The sequence below is a fragment of the Phyllostomus hastatus genome, unplaced genomic scaffold, assembly GCF_019186645.2.
Source record: "Phyllostomus hastatus isolate PE091 unplaced genomic scaffold, TTU_PhHast_1.1 phas_contig_86, whole genome shotgun sequence".
NCBI lineage: Eukaryota > Metazoa > Chordata > Mammalia > Chiroptera > Phyllostomidae > Phyllostomus > Phyllostomus hastatus.
In genome coordinates this window covers 33164759-33185552 of record NW_025333977.1, presented here as the reverse complement: position 1 = coordinate 33185552, position 20794 = coordinate 33164759, and the positions used below count along the sequence as shown (strand labels likewise).

General features: G+C 38.7%; 1 protein-coding gene across 2 annotated transcripts in view; it reads right to left on the bottom strand.

Moving 5' to 3' along the window:
- The window catches only part of VPS8 (VPS8 subunit of CORVET complex), a 257614-nt gene extending 237027 nt beyond the window's left edge, over window positions 1–20587 (bottom strand). For both annotated transcript variants that reach the window (XM_045851634.1, XM_045851635.1), the window contains exons 1-3: window positions 20525–20587; window positions 4730–4972; window positions 3841–3909 (exon numbers count right to left, since the gene is read on the bottom strand). In XM_045851634.1, coding sequence (XP_045707590.1) covers window positions 3841–3909; window positions 4730–4882 — 222 coding nt within the window. In that variant the 5' untranslated portion in view covers window positions 4883–4972; window positions 20525–20587. The remainder of the gene's footprint in view (window positions 1–3840; window positions 3910–4729; window positions 4973–20524) is intronic.
- Window positions 20588–20794: the final 207 nt, after the last annotated feature.

Here is a 20794-nt window from a genome sequence, read left to right as displayed (position 1 = left end):
TGTTGTAGTTCTCACTAAGTTATTTGAGCATCCTTATAACCCTTTTTTTGAACTCTATATCTGATAATTGACTCCATTTCATTTGGTTCTTTTTCTGGAGATTTCCCCTGGGTTTTGTTTTTTTTTTTAATTTGGGGCATGTTTCTTTCTCTCCCCGTTTTGGCTGCCTTTTTGTGTTTGTTTCTATGTATTGGGTAGATCTGCTGTGACTCCCAATCTTGGTAGGATAGGTGTCCTGTGGGACCCAAGTGTACAGTATCCTTGATCACCTGAGCTGAGTGTTCCAGGAATGTCCCCTGAGTGAGTTATGTGAACCCTCCTGTTGTGATTGAGTCTTGATTGTTATTGGCCAATTCATGTGTGAGGTCAGCCCTCAGACTGGCTAACTGTAAGGATCAACCCTGACCATAGTGTATGAGCTGCTGTGCAAGTGATGACCATATGAAGCAGAATTTGTCTCAGCTTGGTCTGGTATCTGCCGAGATCTCCCTTTGATATGACACTTGTAAAGCTAACTGGATCCTGCTCTGATGTTATATGAAGCTGGCCACTGAGTGTGTTGGTTCTGGGATCTCATGGGAGGGGCTTTGGTGCTGACCAGTGTCAGACACTGCATGTGCCTGGCCCTGTGCAACCTATTTGGAACTACAAAGTGATCCACAGTTTGTGGCTGCCTCTGGTAAACCCAGGTATGAGCAGGAAGGACCAAGCTGCACACCAAGGCTGGCTTTTACCCAGACCAGGCCCAGGGGCAGGTCAGCAAAAGTCCCAAGGAACCCTGAGATTCACCTTTACCTGATGGCTGCCTGTTAGGTTCAGTCACTGAAAGAGCCTCTGACAGTACACATATTGCATGAGGTAGCTTCTCAGTGAGTCAAAAGGTAGGGGGAAGTGGTGTTCACCAGATTGACAGAGGTTCAAACCTGGGGCCAGTGCTGGTTCTGAGGCCACTCAGCAAATGTCCATAGTATATCAATATCTGCCACATGCTGGGTGCTCACACAGCTTTGTAGTGGAATAGGGCCTCAGGAAGTCCTCAGGGTGAGGCCAGGAGAGTTTATCAGGCCCAAACAGACCAAGATTTGGCAGTGTGAAGGGAGGACTCTGTAGTGGTCAGGTGTATGAGGGAAAAATGATCCCTGTTCTAGAGCCGCACAAGTCAGTCTGTCCCAGTTTCTGCCAGGAACCCAATCTCAGCAGGGCAGGGCCAGGCCACAGGGAGTCAGGAGAATGGGACTCCCCTATGGTGGGGGAGGTGCCAGTCAGGTTTGTGGAGATGTGGGGGTTGTGGCCCCCAACTCAGAGCCACACAACTCAGTCTGTCCCAGATTCTACCCAGACCTCAGCAGGGGAGCCACAAGGAGTCAAGAGGGAAGGGCCACCGGGAACCTAGAGAATGGGGCTAGCAGTTCTCCCATGAGGGAGAGGCACCAGTCATGTTCACAGGAAAGTGGGGGGAAATGATGCCTACCCCAAAGCCACACAACTCAGTCACTGACACCCCCTGAGTCTGCTCAGACCTCTATACCCTGGCCAAGACAGCTGACTCCTCAGTAGAAGGCAAGCTCCACAGGGTGGGGCTACAGGTTGTCCAGAGGGTGAGGCTATTGCTTTCCCCCAGGCTGATGCCTATGGAGGAGAGTGCTCTACTCAAGAAAAATGGCTAATGTGGTGTGGCAGAGTGATTCAGCACAGGTATCCTGGCAGCTGTCCCTTCAGCTCTCTCCCCAGAGCCATAAACCCCAGGCTCTCCTCACATGACTCCAGTCCACACCACCTTCCCTCCACTGGATCCCACAGTGGCTGCAAATGAGATTTTGTGAATTGACTCTTTAAGAGGGCACCTGTGTCTCTAGCAGATTCACATCTCTCTCTGATGCACAGAAACCCCTCTGATTTTCATAGCAAGATATTACGTAACCATCTCTTCCTGGATCTGGTCCTCTGGGCTGGGGAGCCCAGCTTGGGGTTGAGACCCCACGCTTCTCAGGGGGTACTTTTGCAGATGAGATCTCTCAGCCACCATCCATGGGAACAGGGCCAGGCCTTTTTTCATCTCTGCCCTTCCTACCAGTCTTGATATTTCTTCTTCTGTAAATCCTTGGTTATAAGACTTTTCATCAGCTACTCTTCAGTTGGTTATTCAGGTTGATTCCTCTATATTTCAGTTGTAATTCAAGTTTGGTCATGGGGGGAGGTGAGCATAACATCCACCTACTCCTCCGCCATCTTAGATCTCCCTGGCCAATTTCCAGTACCAATTCTCTCGCAATGTCAGAGAGAGTCATACAGAACTTTATTATCCAAGTATCTAATACTATGACCCAAATATACAAGGCACCCAAATTACTGCTAAGAATAAACCACTAATGATTATACTTACTGTTACTAGTAGATAAGTAAATTATACAAAGATGGTTTTCCTTCATTTTGAAGTACAATCTCATCTACATGAGTACTATTTTCTTTGCCATTTTTATATAAATATGTACAAAGAGAGCTTTGTATACAACCCTCTAAGGTTATTTTCATTTTACACTTAGGAAGATAATTGAAATGAGATGTGATTAAGACCATGCTAACAAAATTAACTAAAATTAATCTCTACCTCTAAATGAAAAATTTCCTCCGTATTAAAAAGCAATAAATATCACTATAACATGATATTCTTCATTGATCAAAGCCTTCTTTTTCAAAATTAAAAATGCTTAAGTCTTAACACAGATCACATATAACACTTCTGAAGTTAAAATATATTCAAAGCAACATCAACTAATATAAAAATAGAATGAAAAATCATGCAAGAAAAATGAAAGACACAATTCACAGAGAAAGCAGCTTGCATCCTATAATATTTTAAGTGTTGGCTATGACCCTAAAAGTAGTAGGGAAAGAAGCAATAAAGCCCAAGACCCAACTCACTCAGAGCTATGGGATCAGTGAGTATTTCTGCTGGGGAACCTTTGCATCATTATCCTTTAGAAAACACAACTATGAATTTGAAATAGATTTATACATTAAAAAATGTTTCTCAATTTAGAAGCTAAAACCTTCAAGGGGAATCATAAGCAAGCTTGTTAAAGATCAAGAAGACTGAGTTAAAGAACTGTCAATAGATGCAGAGTACATAAAAATCAGCATACTTCACAAACATATACTTCCACAAAATTCTTTATAAAGCCCTTATGATTGCTAATTCAGAAATGGATAACACCATTTCGAAACTCTGAAAAACTTTATAATAGAGATGGTACTCATAGGACAAACTATGGAAGTTTTATTTTCTTTACTTAGAAGGGTGATGAGACACACTACAATGCTGCAGATGCTATTCTGTATCAGAAGATGAGCTTTTGAATATCAGTGGTAGATATAACATTATCAAAATGTAATACAAATATCAAAAGTGACATGAATTTAGTATTTCAACTCAATAAAACATTTTTAAAAATTTATCAAGTAGGAGGCACTGTACTTGGCACAGAGATGAACGAGGAGACATGGCTTCTATCCCTTAAGAAGCTCACAATCTAGATCAGCACTGTCCAGCATAGCTTTCTGCAAGCACAGAAATATTTTGTATCTATGCTGTTCACTCTTGTAGCCACTAGCCACATGTGGAGTGTTGAGCACTTGAAATGTGCATTGTACAACTAAGGAACTAAATTTTTAATTTTTGTTTAACTGCAATTAATGTATAAATTTAAATGCCACATGCAGCTAGTAGCTCCCATTAGACAGTGCAGATCTTTACACAAGTGCAGATCTTTACACATACACTAAAACTAACCCAGAACTATTCTAATCAATGCCATAAAATGATCATTAATATATACGTACCTCATTTAGTATGCTTTCCAGTGTTGGAGGAGTATCAACTTGAGGAATATCAAACTCCTTGTCATCAATCTAAATAGAGAAAAGAAATTAATGCTCACACAATGATGCTTTCCATCTTATAATGATGAGGGTGTTTTAACTAATTTAGAACCATTATCAATTAAGAGACAAACTGATCAATTAAGAGACATACCACAAAACTGATCACACACAGAGGCAACTCAATAAAAATTGATGGTAATAAGAGTCTGGTCAAAAGACTGAAGAATCATTTCCTTTCCTAGCCACATATTCAATGATTATCAAAGGCAAATATGCACGGACCATCCCATCCTAACAGCCCTTTCCAGAAAGGTTCTGTTAAAGGACTTTGGCATCTGCTTTCTTAGACATGAAAAAGCAGCATGTTTTATGACTATCCCTAATTTTCTAAATTTAGACATAAGTCATATAAGCAATACACAAAGATCTGGCATTGCATTTCTTAAATGTTTCAAAACTATGGTGAGAAATATTAGGTTAAACAACTTGTCATTAAATATTCTCATGGTCACAAAAAAAATCAATGGGGGAAAATCACTGTGTAAGAATTCTAAACCTACCTCTAGCTATGATCTTAAGTCATTTAATATAGCTGTCCTTCAGTGTCTTCCTTTATAAAATGGATTATCAGAGTATTGTGAAGTTTAAATGAGAACATGTATTAAAGTGTCTCATAAACTAAAATGAAGAGTGGTATTATCTCATAAAACTGTACATATACTATTATTAATCCATACAAAAATGATAGAATCAGAGTCTTTGAGTCATAAAGTAACTCTAACCAACATTAAGCAATAAACCAACATTTTCATTAAGCATCATCACTTGACAAAAGCTGAATTTTTACCAGGTCATTTTTGAACTCCAGCTCCTTATCCAGATCTATGTAAGAGAATTTTGAAAGTGAAGCTTCTAGATTGAAAGACTTATTCAGTTCTTCTTCGGCAGTCTTGGCACAGAGGCTCTGTTCCACATTTTCATGGTCTGGTTCATTTTCCATGTTTACTTTTAAGAATTGTATTCGGTCAATCCAAGCAAGTTTTGGTTTGTTTTGTTTTTTGGCCTTAGATCATGACCACCTGAATGATCTCTTTTCAAAAAAGAAAACACATTGTTTAGATTTCCTCAACTGGACATTCTGAAGACTTACTTAGTCAGACTTTTGCAGAAACTCAATCATCTGAGTATAGGCTATAGGATCTCAATACTAGGGTATGGGGTAAAATATGGAGGTAGAGTTTCTATGGGAGAATAAAGGAGAAACATCTAACTCAGGAGTCTAGGAAGTGACCCACCACTCAAAGCCTTAAGTCTAGTGATAGTGATAGACTTGAGATAAAATCAGCTACTAGACCTGGTACTTACTAGATTTATATACCTAAGTGCATAAGGGTAAATTGGTGCCAAAAGCTACCATTAACCTCTTCCTCACATTCGAAAACCTCAGGGTAGATCTCCAGTTCTTCTGTAGAGAAGCATATATACCTATTTTGTCACTGGCATCATTACAGGGCCACAGATTTCTCAGGGAGTCTTGTGTAGACACAAAGGGCACAGAGTGTATAGCTAGTCACTTAATAAGACATTAGCAAATCTAAGGGTTCAGATCTATAAGGACAGATGACAATGATGATGGAATAAAATAATTCCACAACCAACTACAGATTTCTAGATAGAAAGCTAGTCATAGAGAAACATGGATATTTTCAAGGAAAACTGAAATAGTAAAAAAGAAATATGTGCAATATTTTATAGATTTCATAGCTCTAAATAATACAATGCTATATAAAAAAGAAACAGATAATTTAGTTTACTTGCAAAATTGTCTAGCAAACAATTGTCTGCAAAATTTCTGGAAACTAAAAATAGTCAGGTAAACAATAATTGTAAGTTATTGATTTAATGATTAAATTTACTTTTAAAAGTTTTCAGTTTGTGTTATAATTAGACTCCAAGTGACCAAACTTTAAAAAGTTCATCAATTTGCTCTACCTGTTTAGAATAAAGAAACAAAAACATGAAAACAGAAACAAAGCCATAATAATAATGATAAGAACAACAACAACTTTCTCTACCATATGAACCCCTCTTACTACTTAGTAAAATGAAGGAAAAAAAGGCTGACAACCACTGAACCATTGAAAGAACTAATTTTTTAAAAGGGAGCAGAAAATTACTTGTTTTTAAAAAATATATAATATACCCCTAACACAAAATTATTTAATATTAGGCTCATTTTTAGTACTTACAATTAATTTCACTTCCTTCAGTATTTCACTTTTGTCATATTAAAAGAAATTAATATCTAATATATGTGGGACTCATGAAGACTGTTTTATTTTAAGAGCTGAAACCATTTTTTTCTAGCTAGTAGATTTGATGTATTCCCAAATACAGACTAATCTCTTTCACATGTTACAGAAGATAGACTCCAAGGCTATGCTCTACAAAACACATGCTACTAAAGATGATCCTAGAAGACATAACTGAGGGTGCTGAGTATCTGGCAACATTGGGAAATATCTTTCCAATCTCAGTTACTAAATATACTGTTTCTTTTGCAATAAGCCAAATATGGTAGCAATATTAGCATTTACAAGCCCTTCTTTAAAGAAAACTGAGTTGGCTCATGAAAAATTACTTCTTAATAAAATTCACTCTTATTTGTACCACTTAGCAAAAATGATTACAATTAGTCAAGGAATGTTTGCAAACATGAACAATCTAACATTCAGTAGATCCTGAGGACAGTTACTGAGATTGATTCATTCATATATATTTAAATAGTAGAAAAGACCACAGAGAAAATAGAAAAAAACTTTTATTTAAATAACCAATAACCTAAAATGTTTTAGTCTCTGCAGTTGTCTTTCCAAAATAACTCAAGAGGAAAACATCTTCTTCTGGCCCTTTTTGTATCTCCTCTTTGGAGTTAGAGGTTCTCAGAACAGCTCAGCATCTGTGAACACCAATAAAAGAACATTGTCCTATCATGCTACCCTGCTTGCTTTCCAACCTTCACCTCACAGAGCTCCTGTGATTGATGTGATGTGGTAGCACAGTGGAAAGAACACAAGTCAAAGAGTCAATTAACATCAGGTTTGAATCTGGACTTTACCAGTTCCTACCTGTAATCTTGGTCAATCTATCTACCCTTTCTGAGCCTATTTCTACATCTGTAAGATGAACTCCTGTGGCCCTTTGTGTTGTTTACACAGAGCAGCACCTCTAGTTCTGGGAAGGGCTCCTTCAAACCATGTGGTTCTTGTAGAGGCTGCCAATCAAAAACCCCCTAGTGATAGAGATTCCATAGAGGAGCCAGAGTCCTTCACCAGGATTCATTAAAATGGGACTGGTGGGGAAGAGCCATTTGCATGTTCTCTAAACAATGAGAAATAAGGCTGGGCACCAACCCCCACTCCCCACCTCACCCTGTTTCACAGAAAAGGGTATCATTTATTCAACACATATCAACCAAACACCTACTGTACCCCTGTTCCTGGAGACCCACCTCTAAGGACAGAATTTACATTAGAGGTACAGATTCTCTAGCAAGAATGAAATCAACCCACAAACACAAACAGAAAAGAAGGGGGAAGAGTGGCCTGATATCATTCAAGTTCCAAATTTCCAATCTTCTATGAAGTTAGCTCTGGCTATAGCCTTCTGGCAATTTAGCTACATAAGCCAACATATTCCCCCAATTTTCTTTTTTTAGTCACTTACAATTGAGAGTCCTGACTCCTAGGATGCAAATATGTATTTTGCAGGACTATTGTGAGGAATAAGTGATACACTGGATGTAAATGTAAAGCACTTAAAATAATGCCTAGACAAACAATAGGTTTTTAAGAAAAATTAGCTATTATCATTTAAAATTTCCTCAAGATCTCCAAATTCTTCTAAAGTTAAAGACCCTGAAACAAGATCCACTATTTTTGTAAAGATGTAGCCTATGCTAAGCATATCAGAAGAATAACTTACTGGAATATACTTCTAATATCATATTAGAAGTTTCTTCATGAGATGAATTGTGCCTAAGACTGGTACAGCCCCCAACAAAACAACAAACACACATTAATAAAAATTTTTAATTATGATAAGTGTCTTACACTAACTCATTCTAAAATTATACCCTTTTTACATCAACTTTCTCTTTTGTCGTTTACCAGCAGTTTTTCCTTTCCTTATGTTAGTCAACACATTTTTCTAAGCCAAGTAGACCTGCTGATATAAAAGGTCACAATGAAGAAGAAGAAAGAAGAAAGAAGAAAGAAGAAAGAAGAAAGAAGAAAGAAGAAGAAGAAGAAGAGCGCACTAGAGCAGCTTCTGTAAATTATTTAGAAACTGGGTGGTGCCCGAACCTACCTATGGTAGGCAGAATAATAATTCCCAATTATGCCTATCCTAATCCCCAGAACCTGTGATTATGTTACCTTGCACGTCAAGAGGGACTTAGTAGATGTAATTAAATTAGGATTTTGAGTTGGGAGATTATCCTGAATTATCTGGTGGGCCCAATATAATCACAAGGCTCTTTAACAGTAGAGGCAGAAGAGAGTGTCAAAGAGAGAGGTGACAACAGAAGCAGAGAGATGTTAAACTGCAGGCTTTGAAGAGGAAGGAAAGGTGCCAGGAGCCAAGTAATTCAAGCAGTCTTTAGAAACTGCAGAAGACAAATGGATGGATTTTCTCCTAGTGCCTCCAGAAGGACTCCAGCCCTGCCACAGCTTGTATTTAGCCTAGTAAGACTGGTGCTGGACGTGTGAACTACAGAACTGTACAATAATAAATCAATGTTGTTTTAAGTCACTAGATTTATGTCAATTTGTCACATTAACAATAAGAAACAAGTATGCTAACAAATTTCAGCTAATTTGTTTCTGGCAAGATCTCCAACATTCTGAAATACCAACCCCTCCCTTGTTACTTTGTGTTGCCCAAATATTTATTGAGCAAGCTCTTCATTTCAATATGCAGAACAATGATGAAATGCTTAATATATATCAGTTAATATTACACACTTGATGTAGATACTGCCTTCAGATATCACTTAAGTGCTATCCCAGTACAAAGGTTGCCAATCAACTACAGATAATTTCTCTTGAGATATCTTGAGATACAATTCTACAACTAGTTCATCTAATCATGGGGTGATCTAGTGTTTTCATGGATCTAAAGGTGATGCCATGCCAGACGGTATTTGCGGACAATACAATAGGTAACATCAATTGTCTTAAGTCTCTCCCCAAATGAAATCAGATTAATATGACAGGAAATGTATGTCACAGAATCATGATTACCCAGCATGTTGTCCTCTTTTGAGTGCTGATAAACTAATATTTTAATAGTTCCGACTTTATCTGACATCTTGACAGTTCCCAAGGTTGTTCCCTCTTAATTAATAAGGTTATTCTCAACCAATTAATAATAGACCCAAAGACCATTAAAAATATGTATGTACCATATAAATGGCAATGACACCATTATGACATTGGCCAACTGAATAGCAACTCTAGAATGTGACCTAGATTAGGCCAGGTTAATGTGGAACTCTTTCAACAGTTGCTGTTCTTTTACTTAGGCAAAAATTCCCAACTTTTTGCAAGCTTCAGGGTCCTTCACTGACATTCTTTTCCTCCTAAAAGTAACATCTGAGGCACTTTTCACATTATAGTAAAACCAAATCAAGTGTGTGTGTTTATTTAATTTACTATATCCCCAAAGACATATCACAAAATCATAATATGGAAATGATTTTACATGCCTACTTTGTTTCTGGCCTTCCTAATCCAAGTATTTTTCTTCTTCAATTTCTTTGTTTTGTTTTGTCTTCTTGTGGTTTGTTTTGTGAAGAAAAATACAACAGAGGATTAACTTCTATTAGTTTTCTTCTGTTTGTCAGGCAAATGGACTCATTTTTAATAGCTCCCCTGTGCCTACAGGATAAAATTCAAAATTCTAATCCTATGATTCCAGACATCACATGAGCTGATCCTACTTTCCTTTACAAGTAAACTTACTGTTTCTTTTCAGTCCTTAAAGACTAGCTTCCACTTTCCCTCCACATCTGCTCATGAATTTTCACCTTCCTTTTTCTTTTCTTCTTCATTTATCTAAGTTCCTTCTTTCCTTCCTTCTGGGCACCTTCCTTCCCTCAAGCATCCTCTGAATCCAGAATGCATATCTTCTTTAGAACAGTGCCATGCCTCCTCATATTGATTCATTAGTTCACTTACCATGTGACTATGTCTTTTCTCCCCAGTTATACAATAAAAATGGGGTCATGCTTCTTTGTATACTCCACATCACTGGGCTCAATGACTTGCATAGCTTCGTAAACATTCAATAAATATTTGCTAATTAACACAGAAACTGGAAGATTAATTTGTGTTGCAAATTAAATACATCAATTTTATTGCCTGTAATTGTTGAGCTTCAGAGGATATTATTTCACAGCACTTAGGAATCTATGCCATAATAAGCCAAGTTACAATTGAGTTCTACTTCTATTTAATCAGACTTGTCAACTACTGCTGATTATATTCATCCTTCAGATATCTGATTCTTTGATTCCTAAAAAAGCCTTTTTTGACCTGCTCAGCTACTAGGTTCCCTGTTAATATGGACCTATAACATAGGTTCTCTTTTATTACACTTACCACGTTGCAATCATTTTGTTAGTGTCTCAACAACCATTCCCTTCCCTGTACTGGAATGCAGGTTCTGGGAGAGCAAAGACCAGATCTGTCTTGTTCACCATTGTATTCCCAGTGCCTAATTACATGACAGCTAATCAACCCACCAATCCAGCCAGCCAGCCATCCTATCTCTGCTTCCCTAAGTAAACAGCCAAGCAACACTGCCTTCCAGAGCGTCAAAGAGCACTTCTGGTCATTCAAAATAAGATGTGGTTAACTGTGCCACCCCACAAAGCCAGCCACCTTGCAAGTGTCATTCTTTACATCAAGGTAAGATTTTTTTTAAATCCATAACACCGATTTTATTTTTTCATTATCATTTCGCTCATGTGTAACATGACACAAGCTCCACAATTTCAGATGTTTCATGTTCATGTTAGTTTATGGCAGTTCAGCCTATAGGCCAAGATGAAAACAGTGGGAGTTTGTATCATTGTCCATGCAATTTACAGGAATTCAATGATTATCTTCAGCAAAAGGAAAGAGAAAAAACCCAATGATTCACACAGAGTCAAAGACTGTGTATACTGTTCCACTCAATAACTACCTGCTTCAGAGTGAGCCTGGGAGAGGAAATGGATATCTGCTGTCCTTTTGGTCAGCCTCACTGTTTGCATGCCACATACACGAGCAATCAATTTCATCTGTGCTCAAATAACAAACAACATGCTGTTCCAGCATGGAGCAAACACTGGCTGAGGTAGACTCCCTGAGAGATCCTATGTCGGTCTTCAACAGGACTCTTTCCCAGGGTACTCTGAGGGTACTCAATTTTCAAGGAACTTTTCAAGGGCACTTAATTTCACCTTACTCATGGACTTCAAATACAGATCCTGTATTAGATGCAATGTTACTATATACTGAGATGAGCTGCTTACATGCCCCTGAATTTTTTTCCAAGGAGAGGCACATTTAGGTAATTATAGCCCACAGTAATCAGAGCTGCCACTATGAAAATGCCCAAACTGCTGTATCTTTTTTTTCTTCTCTTGGTAAATGTCTAAATGAGAAGAGTGATAATTTAAAACTTAGGAAGTACATACTGAATAACAAATGTTAAAAAGAAAAATGAAGGAAAAGAAGAGTGCCTGATATGGAATATTCTCAAGGAATCCATGTGGCGGGGTACAAAACTAGCCTCAACAAATTTAAGAAGATTGAAATCATACCAAGCATATTCCCCGACCACAACACTTTGTAACTGGAAATCAACTTCAAAGAGAAAGCTGGAAAAACCACAAATATGTGGATATTAAACAACATGCTACTGACCAATGACTGAGTCCAAGAAGTAATAAAAGAAGAGATCAAAAGATACATAGAGACTAATGAGAAGGACAATATGACATAATGAAATTTTGGGGATATAGCAAAAGTGGTTATAAGAGGGAAGTTTACAGTATTACAGGCCTACCTCAAAAAACAAGAAAAATCTCAAATAAACAACCTAACATTTCACCTGAAAGAACTAGAAAACAAAGAACAAACAATGCCCAAAGTCAGCAGAAAGAAAGAAATAATAAAAATGAGAGCAGAATTAAACAAAATAGAGAAAAAAACATCAGAAAAAGTTAATGCAACAAAGAGCTGGTTCTTTGAAAAGATAAATAAAATCAATAACTCTCTGGGTAGATTCACAAAGAAAAAGGGAGAAAAGACTCCAACATCAGAAATGAAAAAGGAAAACTTATAATGAACACTACAGAAATGCAAAGAGCTATACAAGTATATGAAGGCTATATACTACCAAATTCAATAACTTAGAAGAAACAAGTAAGTTCTTAGAAATATGTAACCTTCCTAGACTGAATCATGAAGAACTGGAAAATCTGAATATACTGTTCAATAGTAACGGTCATCAAAAACCTCTCCAAAAATAAAAATCTAGGACCAGATGACTTCACTAGTGAATTCTACCAGACATTCACAGACAATTTAATACCCATGCTTCTCAGACCCTTCCAAAAAAGAAGAGGCAATATTGCCTACTCATTACCCTAATGCCAAAACCTAGCAAGGACAACACAAAAGAAAATGACAAACCAATATCTCTTATGAATATACCATATTTTTCCATGTATATGAGAACTTTCTTGCCCAAATTTTTGAGAGAAAAATAAGGATGCACATTATACAATACTCTGTATCTTTTCTTGTGTTTTGTAATTATTTGTTACATAAAATTTCTTATACCATAGTATGTTCAAAAATAAATGCTAAAATTCCTTTATAACACAAAAAACAAGTACCCAAATGTAAATAAATAAATAATTGAATAAAAAAATAAAGTTTTTTTTTCTGAAAGTTTGGGCCAAAAATGTGGGTGCACATTATACAGGAGGAGGAGTGCACATTACACATGGCAAAATATGGTACACACAAAAATTCTAAACAAATTACTAGCAAATTGAATACAACAATACATTAAAAAGACAATACATCACCATCAAGTGGGGTTCATCCCAGGGGCATGAGGATGGTTCAACATACACAAATTAATGTAATATACCACATTAACAAAATAAAGGATAAAATCATATGTTCATATAATAGATGCAGAAAAAGCACTTGACAAAATATATCATCATTTATGATTGAAGCATTCAAAAAATGGGTATAGCAGGAAAGCACCTCAACGTATAGGCCATATATGACAAACACTCAGCTTCTATACTCAATCGTGAAAAACTGAAAGCTTTTCCTCTAAGATCAGAAACAAGACAAGGATGCCCACTCTCACCACTGTTATTCAACAACATACTGAAGTCCTAGCCAGAGCAATCAGGCAAGAGAAAGAAATAAAAGGCATCCAAATTGGGAATATAGAAGTAAAACTGTCACTTTTGGCTGATGACATGAATCTATATATAGAAAACCCTAAAGACTTCACAAAAAAAAAACTATTAGAAACAATAAACAAACACAGTCAAGTAGCAGGATACAAAAATCAATATAAAAAAAATCCCTTGTATTCCTATATAATAACAATGAAATATCAAAAAATGAAAACAATTCCATCTGCTATTGCAACAAAAAGAAAAAAAATACCTAGGAATAAACAAAGGAGTGAAGGACCTGTACACTGAAAACCATAAGACATTGTTGAAAGAAACTGAAGAAGACACAAAGAAGTGGAAAAATATTCTGTGTTCATGGGCTGGAAGAATCAACATAGTTAAAATGGCCATATTACCTCAAGCAATATACAGATTTAATGCAATCCCCACCAAAATCCCACTGGCATTTTTCAAAAAAATAAAACAAAAACTATTAAATGTGTATGGAGCCATGGAAGGCCTTGAATAGCCAAAAGTATCCTGGAGGGAAAAAAAGAACAATGTATTACACACCCTGGCTTCAAATTATACTACAAAGCTACAATAATCAAAACAGTATGGTATGAGCAGGAAAACAGACACACAGACCAGTGGAACAGAACTGAGAGTCCAAAAATAAACCACATGTATGTGGGCAACTAATTTTTGACAAAGGAGCCAAAAACATAAAATGGAAAAGGAAAGCCTCTTCAATAATTGGTGTTGGGAAAATTGCAAAGCCACACACAAGAAAATGAAATTAGACTGCTATTTGATACCATGCACAAAAATAAACTCAAGGTGAATTAAAGACTTAAATATAAAACCTGAAAAAAATAGCCCTGGCTGGTGTGGCTCAGGGGATTGAGCACTGGCCTGTGAACCAAAGGATCAGCAGTTTGACTCCCACTCAGGGCATATGCCTGGGTTGCAGGCCAGATCCCTAGTGGGGGCACACAAGAGACAACCACACATGATATTCCTCTCCCTCCCTTCCCCACTCCTAAAAATAAATAAAATCTTAAAAAAAAAAAGATGTGAAACAATAAAATACAAAGAAGAAAACATATGTACTAAACTTATGGATCTTGGTATCTGAGATTTTATGAACTTGACACCAAAGGCAAGGGAAGTAAAAGCAAACAAACAAACAAACAAACAAACAAACAAACAACCCAGATAGACTAAAAAGCTTACAGACAGCAAAAGAAACTTTTTTAAATTATATTTTGATTATGTTATTAAAGTTGTCCTGATTTTTCCCCCTTTGTGCCGTCTCCACCCAGCACCCCCAAGCCCTCGGGCAATACCCCCACTATTATTCATGTCCATGGGTCATGCGTATAATTTCTTTGGCTACTGCATTTCCTGTATTGTACTTTACACCTTCATGGCTATTCTGTAACTACCTACTTGTACTACTTAATCCCTTCACTTCTTCACCCATTCTGTCCCTTCACCCTCCCGTCTGGCAACCATCAAAATGCTCTCTGTATCTATGACTCTGTCTCTGTTCTTATCCGCTTAGTTTGTTCTTTAGATTCAATTGCTGACAGGTATTTATTGCCATTTTACTGTTTATAGTTTTTATCTTTTTAAAAAATAAATCCCTTTAATGTTTCATATAATAATGGTTTGGTGGTGATGAACTCTAGTTTTTTTTCATGGCAGGGATGCTCTCTATCAGCTCTTCAATCTAAACAATAGTTTTGCTGGGTAGAGCAATCTTGGCTGTAGGTCCCTGCTTTTCATGACTGAATATTTTTTGCCAATCCCTTCCAGCCTGCAAAGTTTCTTTTGAAAAATCAGCTGACATCCTTTGGGAATGCCCGGGTAGGTAACTAACTTCTTTTCGCTTTGAAGATTCTCTCCTTATCTTTAACCTTTGGTCTTCTAATTACGATGTGTCTTGGAGTGGGCCTCTTTGCCTCCATCTTGTTTGGGACTCTCTGTGCTTCCTGGACGTGCATGTCTATTTCCTTCACCAAATTAGGTGAGTTTTCTTTCATTATTTTTTCAAATAGATTTCCAATTTCTGGCTCTTTCTCTTATCCTTCTGGTGCCCCTATGTGAATGTTTGACCTCTTGAAGTAGTCCCAATGGCTGCTTATACTGTCCTCATTTTCTTTATTCTTTTTTTCTTCTTCTTGGTTTTTGCTTCCTTATGTTCCAAATCATTGATCTGAATCTTGGCTTCATCCACTCTCCTGTTGTTTCCCTGTAAATTGTTCTCTATTTCAATTAGTGTATCCTTCATTTCTGACTGGTATTTTTTATGCTGCTGAGGTCCTCACTAATTTCCTTGAGCACCCTAATAACCAGTGTTTTAAACTCTGCATCTGATAGATTGCTTATCTCCATTTTGTTTAGCACTTTTTCTGGAATTTTGATCTGTTCTTTAATTCAGAACATGTTTCTTTGTCTCCTCATTTTGGCAGCCTCCCTGTGTTTGTTTTTATGTATTATGTACAGCTGCTTTGACTCCATGTCTTGGTAGTGTGGCCTAATGTAGTAGATGTCCTGTAGAGTCCAGTGGCACAGCCTCCCCTATCATCCAAACTGGGTACTATCGAGTTGTGCCCTTTATGTGAGCTGAGTGCACCCTCCTCTTGCAGTTTAGACTTGGTTGCTTTTGGCAGGTCAATGGGAGGGATTTACCCAGACCAATCAGCTGCAAGGATTGGCTGTCACCACTGTCCACCAACCTTTGCCCTCCATGCTCAGCTGTGCTGATGCAGGGTGGTGGTGCTCCGGCATGGTCTGTAGCTGTCCACTGGGTGCACTGGCCCTGGGGTTTCCTGGGCAATGCAGGCCAAGGTCAGCCCCCACCTGTATTTTTCCTGTGGCCACCCTTCCTGAGCTATTAAGCAATTTGAAATGGCTGCTACTTGTACTGGGCTTGGAGATTCCCAAGCAAAGCCAAGCTATGATTCTAGGTTAGCTGCTGCTAGTGACAGGCCTCTAACTCACTGAGGCCAACTGTTGCTTGTTTGAGAGGATTTAGGAAGATGTGAAGCATGAGCCAAGACCAGCAATTTATATGGAAAAACAGCTTGAGTGGGCCTGTAAGTTGGGTGTGGCAGAGTCTCTGGTGATCTCCAACTCGAATAATACAGTGTCAGTCAGGTTGAGTCTCACATATGGCACCAGCTTGCCATCTCTGTGGGGGGAGGGCTTAGAAAAGGGGCAATGGCCTCTTCTTGCCTTGATGCCAGATTCTTCTGTTTCTCCCTGTACACCACTGGTGCCTTTCAAGCTGCTTCACTGGTGCTGGAGTTCAGAGGGAGTGGGTCTGAGTAGGTGAGTCCATGTTGGGTTCTTTAAGAGAAACTGCTTGGGGTTCCAAAAGTTTGTTCCACTGACTCAATCCCTGCTGGTTTTTGCAGCCAGAAATTGTATGGACTTATCTTCCTGGCACTAGAATCCTGGGCTGGGAGGCCTGGTGTGGGGCTGGGACTCCTTGCTCCCAAGATATCCCTCCTGAATTTTCATCCACCACACATGGTTGAGGGGGCCAGCCTGTTCCACATCTGGGCCCTCCTACCAGTCTGGATGGATGTGGTTTCTTTAATTCTGTAGTTGCCAGACTTCCGTTCAACTCGATATCTGACAGTTCTGAGTGATGGTTGTTCTATATTTTAGTTGTAATTTTTATGTGGCTGTACAAAGAGGAGAGCCATGACTACCTACACCAACATCTTAACTGAAAGGTTTTAGAAATGTTCAACAAAACTAAATGGCAACCAACCAAACGGGAGAAAATCTTTGCATACCATACCTCCTACAAGGGGCTAATATCCAAAATATATAAAGAATTCATACAACCCAATGAAAAAGAAACAACCCAATTAAAATGAGCAGTGAGCCTGAACAGATACTTTTCCCAAGAAGACATATAAATGGCCAACAGTTAAATGATGTTCAATTTCACTAGCTATAAGGAAAATGCAAATCAAAATCACAATGAGATACTATCTCACACCTGTTAGAATGGCTATTATCAGTAAGATAAGAAATAACAACTGTTGGAGAGGATATGGAGAAAAAGGAATCCTCATACACTGCTATAAATTGGTATAGCTACTATGGAAAATAGTATGGAGATTCCCCTAAAAATTAAAAATAGAGCCACCATATGACCCAGCAATTCCTCTCATGGGCATTACCCCCTAAAATTTGAAAACATTTATCCATTAAGATATATGTACTCCTATGCTCACTGCAGCATTTATATATAATGGTAGCCAGGACATGGAAACAACCTAAATGTTGTTCAATGGATGACTGGATAAAGGTGTGGATAATACACACACACATGCATGCACACATGCAATGGAATACTACTCAGCCATAAGGATGAAATACTGCCATTTGTGAAAACATGGATGGATCTTGAGAGTATCGTGCTAAGCACAATAAGTCAGATGGAAAAGGACAAGATCACACATATGATTTCAATATGTGTGATATAAAACAGAAAGCAAAAAACAAAACTCACTCAGAGACACAGACAACAGACAGGTGGTTGCCAGGGAAAAGGGTGGAGAAAAAGGATGAAGAACATAAAGGGGGTCAAATGCATGGTGATGGAGGGAGACGACTTTGGGTGGTGAGCACATACTGCAATATACAGACAATGTATGACAGAACTGTACACTTGAAACTTACATAGTATTAACCAATGATATCTCAATAAACTTTAAAAAAATAGCATTTAAAAAAGAAAAAGAGTGCCTGAAACCTATCCGTTCATAGTTCTAAGTTACTACTGTGAATTGTCAGACACAATTCTGATAGCTCCATTCTAGAAAACAAAAATCTAAATCCCCCGTAACAAATACAAAACAAGAACTAAGACTACACATATCTACATTACATATAAATCCTAACATTATTCTTCAGCTTTATATCAATATGCATGAAACAATAAGTAAAATGAATGAAAAATTACACTTCTTTCCAGCTTCTAAGAAGTTCCCCACTATTATAAGAATATAAAAAAAAAAGAATCTATCAAAGACCCACCCCAACCTCTGATAACTCCTCCAGCACATGGGCCTTGTGTAGGCTGACATATATTTTCTTTTATTCTTCACTGAACTGGTATGAGTGAAAAGTTAAAAATCACAGAAGATAGGATTCCACTCAGTTGTAGGCTGAGTAGATGGTGGCCTTCCTACCCACTTTAATTAACTACCAATTAGTTAAATTGTCACATTAATTTGTCTAAGGTGTCACGAAGGATGTAGAATCACAAGAGATTTGTTTTTATTTTTTATTTTTTGAAAGAGCAAGAGGAGGCTTCTTACTGAACTGCAGAGGAAAAGAAAATTGATTACAGTTAAAACATCCCAGCACCTTCACCACCTTTCCTTTGGAAAATTGCTCCTCCACTCCAACCATGTAATTGGTGGTGCTGTCAATCAAGTATTCTATCTGCCTAGCCCGAAGAGTAGGCAGAAAACATTCTTGTGTCCAATTTGGCCAATTAGTGTCCTTCCCTGGATTTTGTAAATACTGAAGGTAGGAGTTTTCTTTTTTCTCTGGGTGCTTAGAAACTTGGAAGATGTAACATGGGGGCTATTATTATAGAATGGAAATAATTCAAACATTAATTCAAAGTTTAGTTAAGAACAGAACAGTTTAATCTTACAAATACACACATATGACACCTAAAGCTGTGGGTCAAGAGAAGATACCAACTAACATCTGTGAAAAATACTAAAAAATCAAAAGTTAAACATGCTTCATTAAGTTCAAAAGACCTTACTTTTCATTCACATACATAACTGACATTTGGTGTCTGAGTGATTGAAATGTCTATGAAAAGAGTGAGGTACAGCTAAAAATCATCAGGATTTCCCAATATTCTGAAAGACAGAAAACATCTATCTGCTTAGAAGCTGTACGAAAAACATCCACCCAAGTACAAAGGAAATATACAAAGGATAATCAATGCATTACTCTTAGAACTCCAGAAAGAATTTTTTCTGGTATAACTAAGTCTCTTTAACATATGAAGTCCAATAGTTCAATCAGAACCCCTCCCCAGCAACTTATCTTTATTCTGCATTTTATGGAACAGGCCAGCTATTGCCAAAGGATTCAATATCTACTCTCTGCTTAAATTTAGATATGGGCAAGCCCATATCTTACACTAACATATGTGAGTCCTCCCTCCCCATTTATATTAGTATACTTCAAACACACACAGACCTGACATATAATTATCTCCCCATGTAGTAGAATTGGCATCACAAATTAACATCCATTTTTGTTTGGTGTGGGGTTTTTTCTTTGGAGGGAGGAGAGGGAGGCTGCTCAGGAGGGTATGGTAGAGGGTGGGCAATGCGGAGGACACAAGCCTTCCTGTCCACCCTAATAGGGAGGATGCATGCCTATTTGGAAAAGGATCCCCAAGTGTTCTTGATTCCCCATGGCCTTCGAGCCTCTCTCGCTGATTCTACTTCATCCCACCCTATCTCCTAATCTCCTTTGAAACACACCTAAACACTTTAAGCTACTGATTCCTTCCTTCCCTAGGTACCATACCTGAGAAAACGAACCAGAACACAGGAGTGGCCTCGAACGTTAGAGACCCATCTGTCCCTCACTCTGGGGTACACCTTACAGGCAGAGAAACTGGAACCAGCCTTACACAGAGTGCGCACCAATAATAAAAGGTTAACACCCCATCAAAGCTCCCGCCTCACACTTGGGGAGCATCCTCATCCCAGTGCCCCAGGCCCGAAAAGCGGGTTGTACCCACAGTTCCGTCGGGGAAAGGGGTGTGATCACCGGCCTCCTACTCTCACAATCGGGGGAGCGGGTGCACCTGTCTCTCAGCCTCCCATTGCTTTGTAACCAACAGGTGGAAACTGCCCGACCCAGTTCCAGACCAAAGGGCACACACCCTTTCGCCCCAGAGTCAACCTCACCGGGCCGGTGGGCCCGGGTCCAGCTAGCCTGTCACTGGCTGTCCCGTCACTATCTGAGGCCGCACTGCTTTCGCGCTGGGAAAAGGGCAGAGGCTCGGGGACCCGCGCGCATTTTCTTCGCGTGCCGAAGAACAGACACTCACTGCTGTCCCCACCCCCACCGGCCCACTCTCGGGCGATTCTTTACCTCAGCTTGTAGCAGATCCAGCCCAGGACCCCCACCCACGTGACCACGCCCCCTGCTCCAGCCTCACGCACGCGCAGTATTTACCACTGCTGGCCAAGCTTCCGCTTTCCTCCGTTCACCCAATTCTCTCCTGGGCGGTCCACCCCTCTACGCCACGCCCTCATTTAAAGGGCCAGAAATACACCGGTTTACCCCAGGGACTTAATGCGTGATTCACGTCTTCGGGCACGTCAGCGTAGACCAATACATATCGGTCCCTGAGATGAGAAG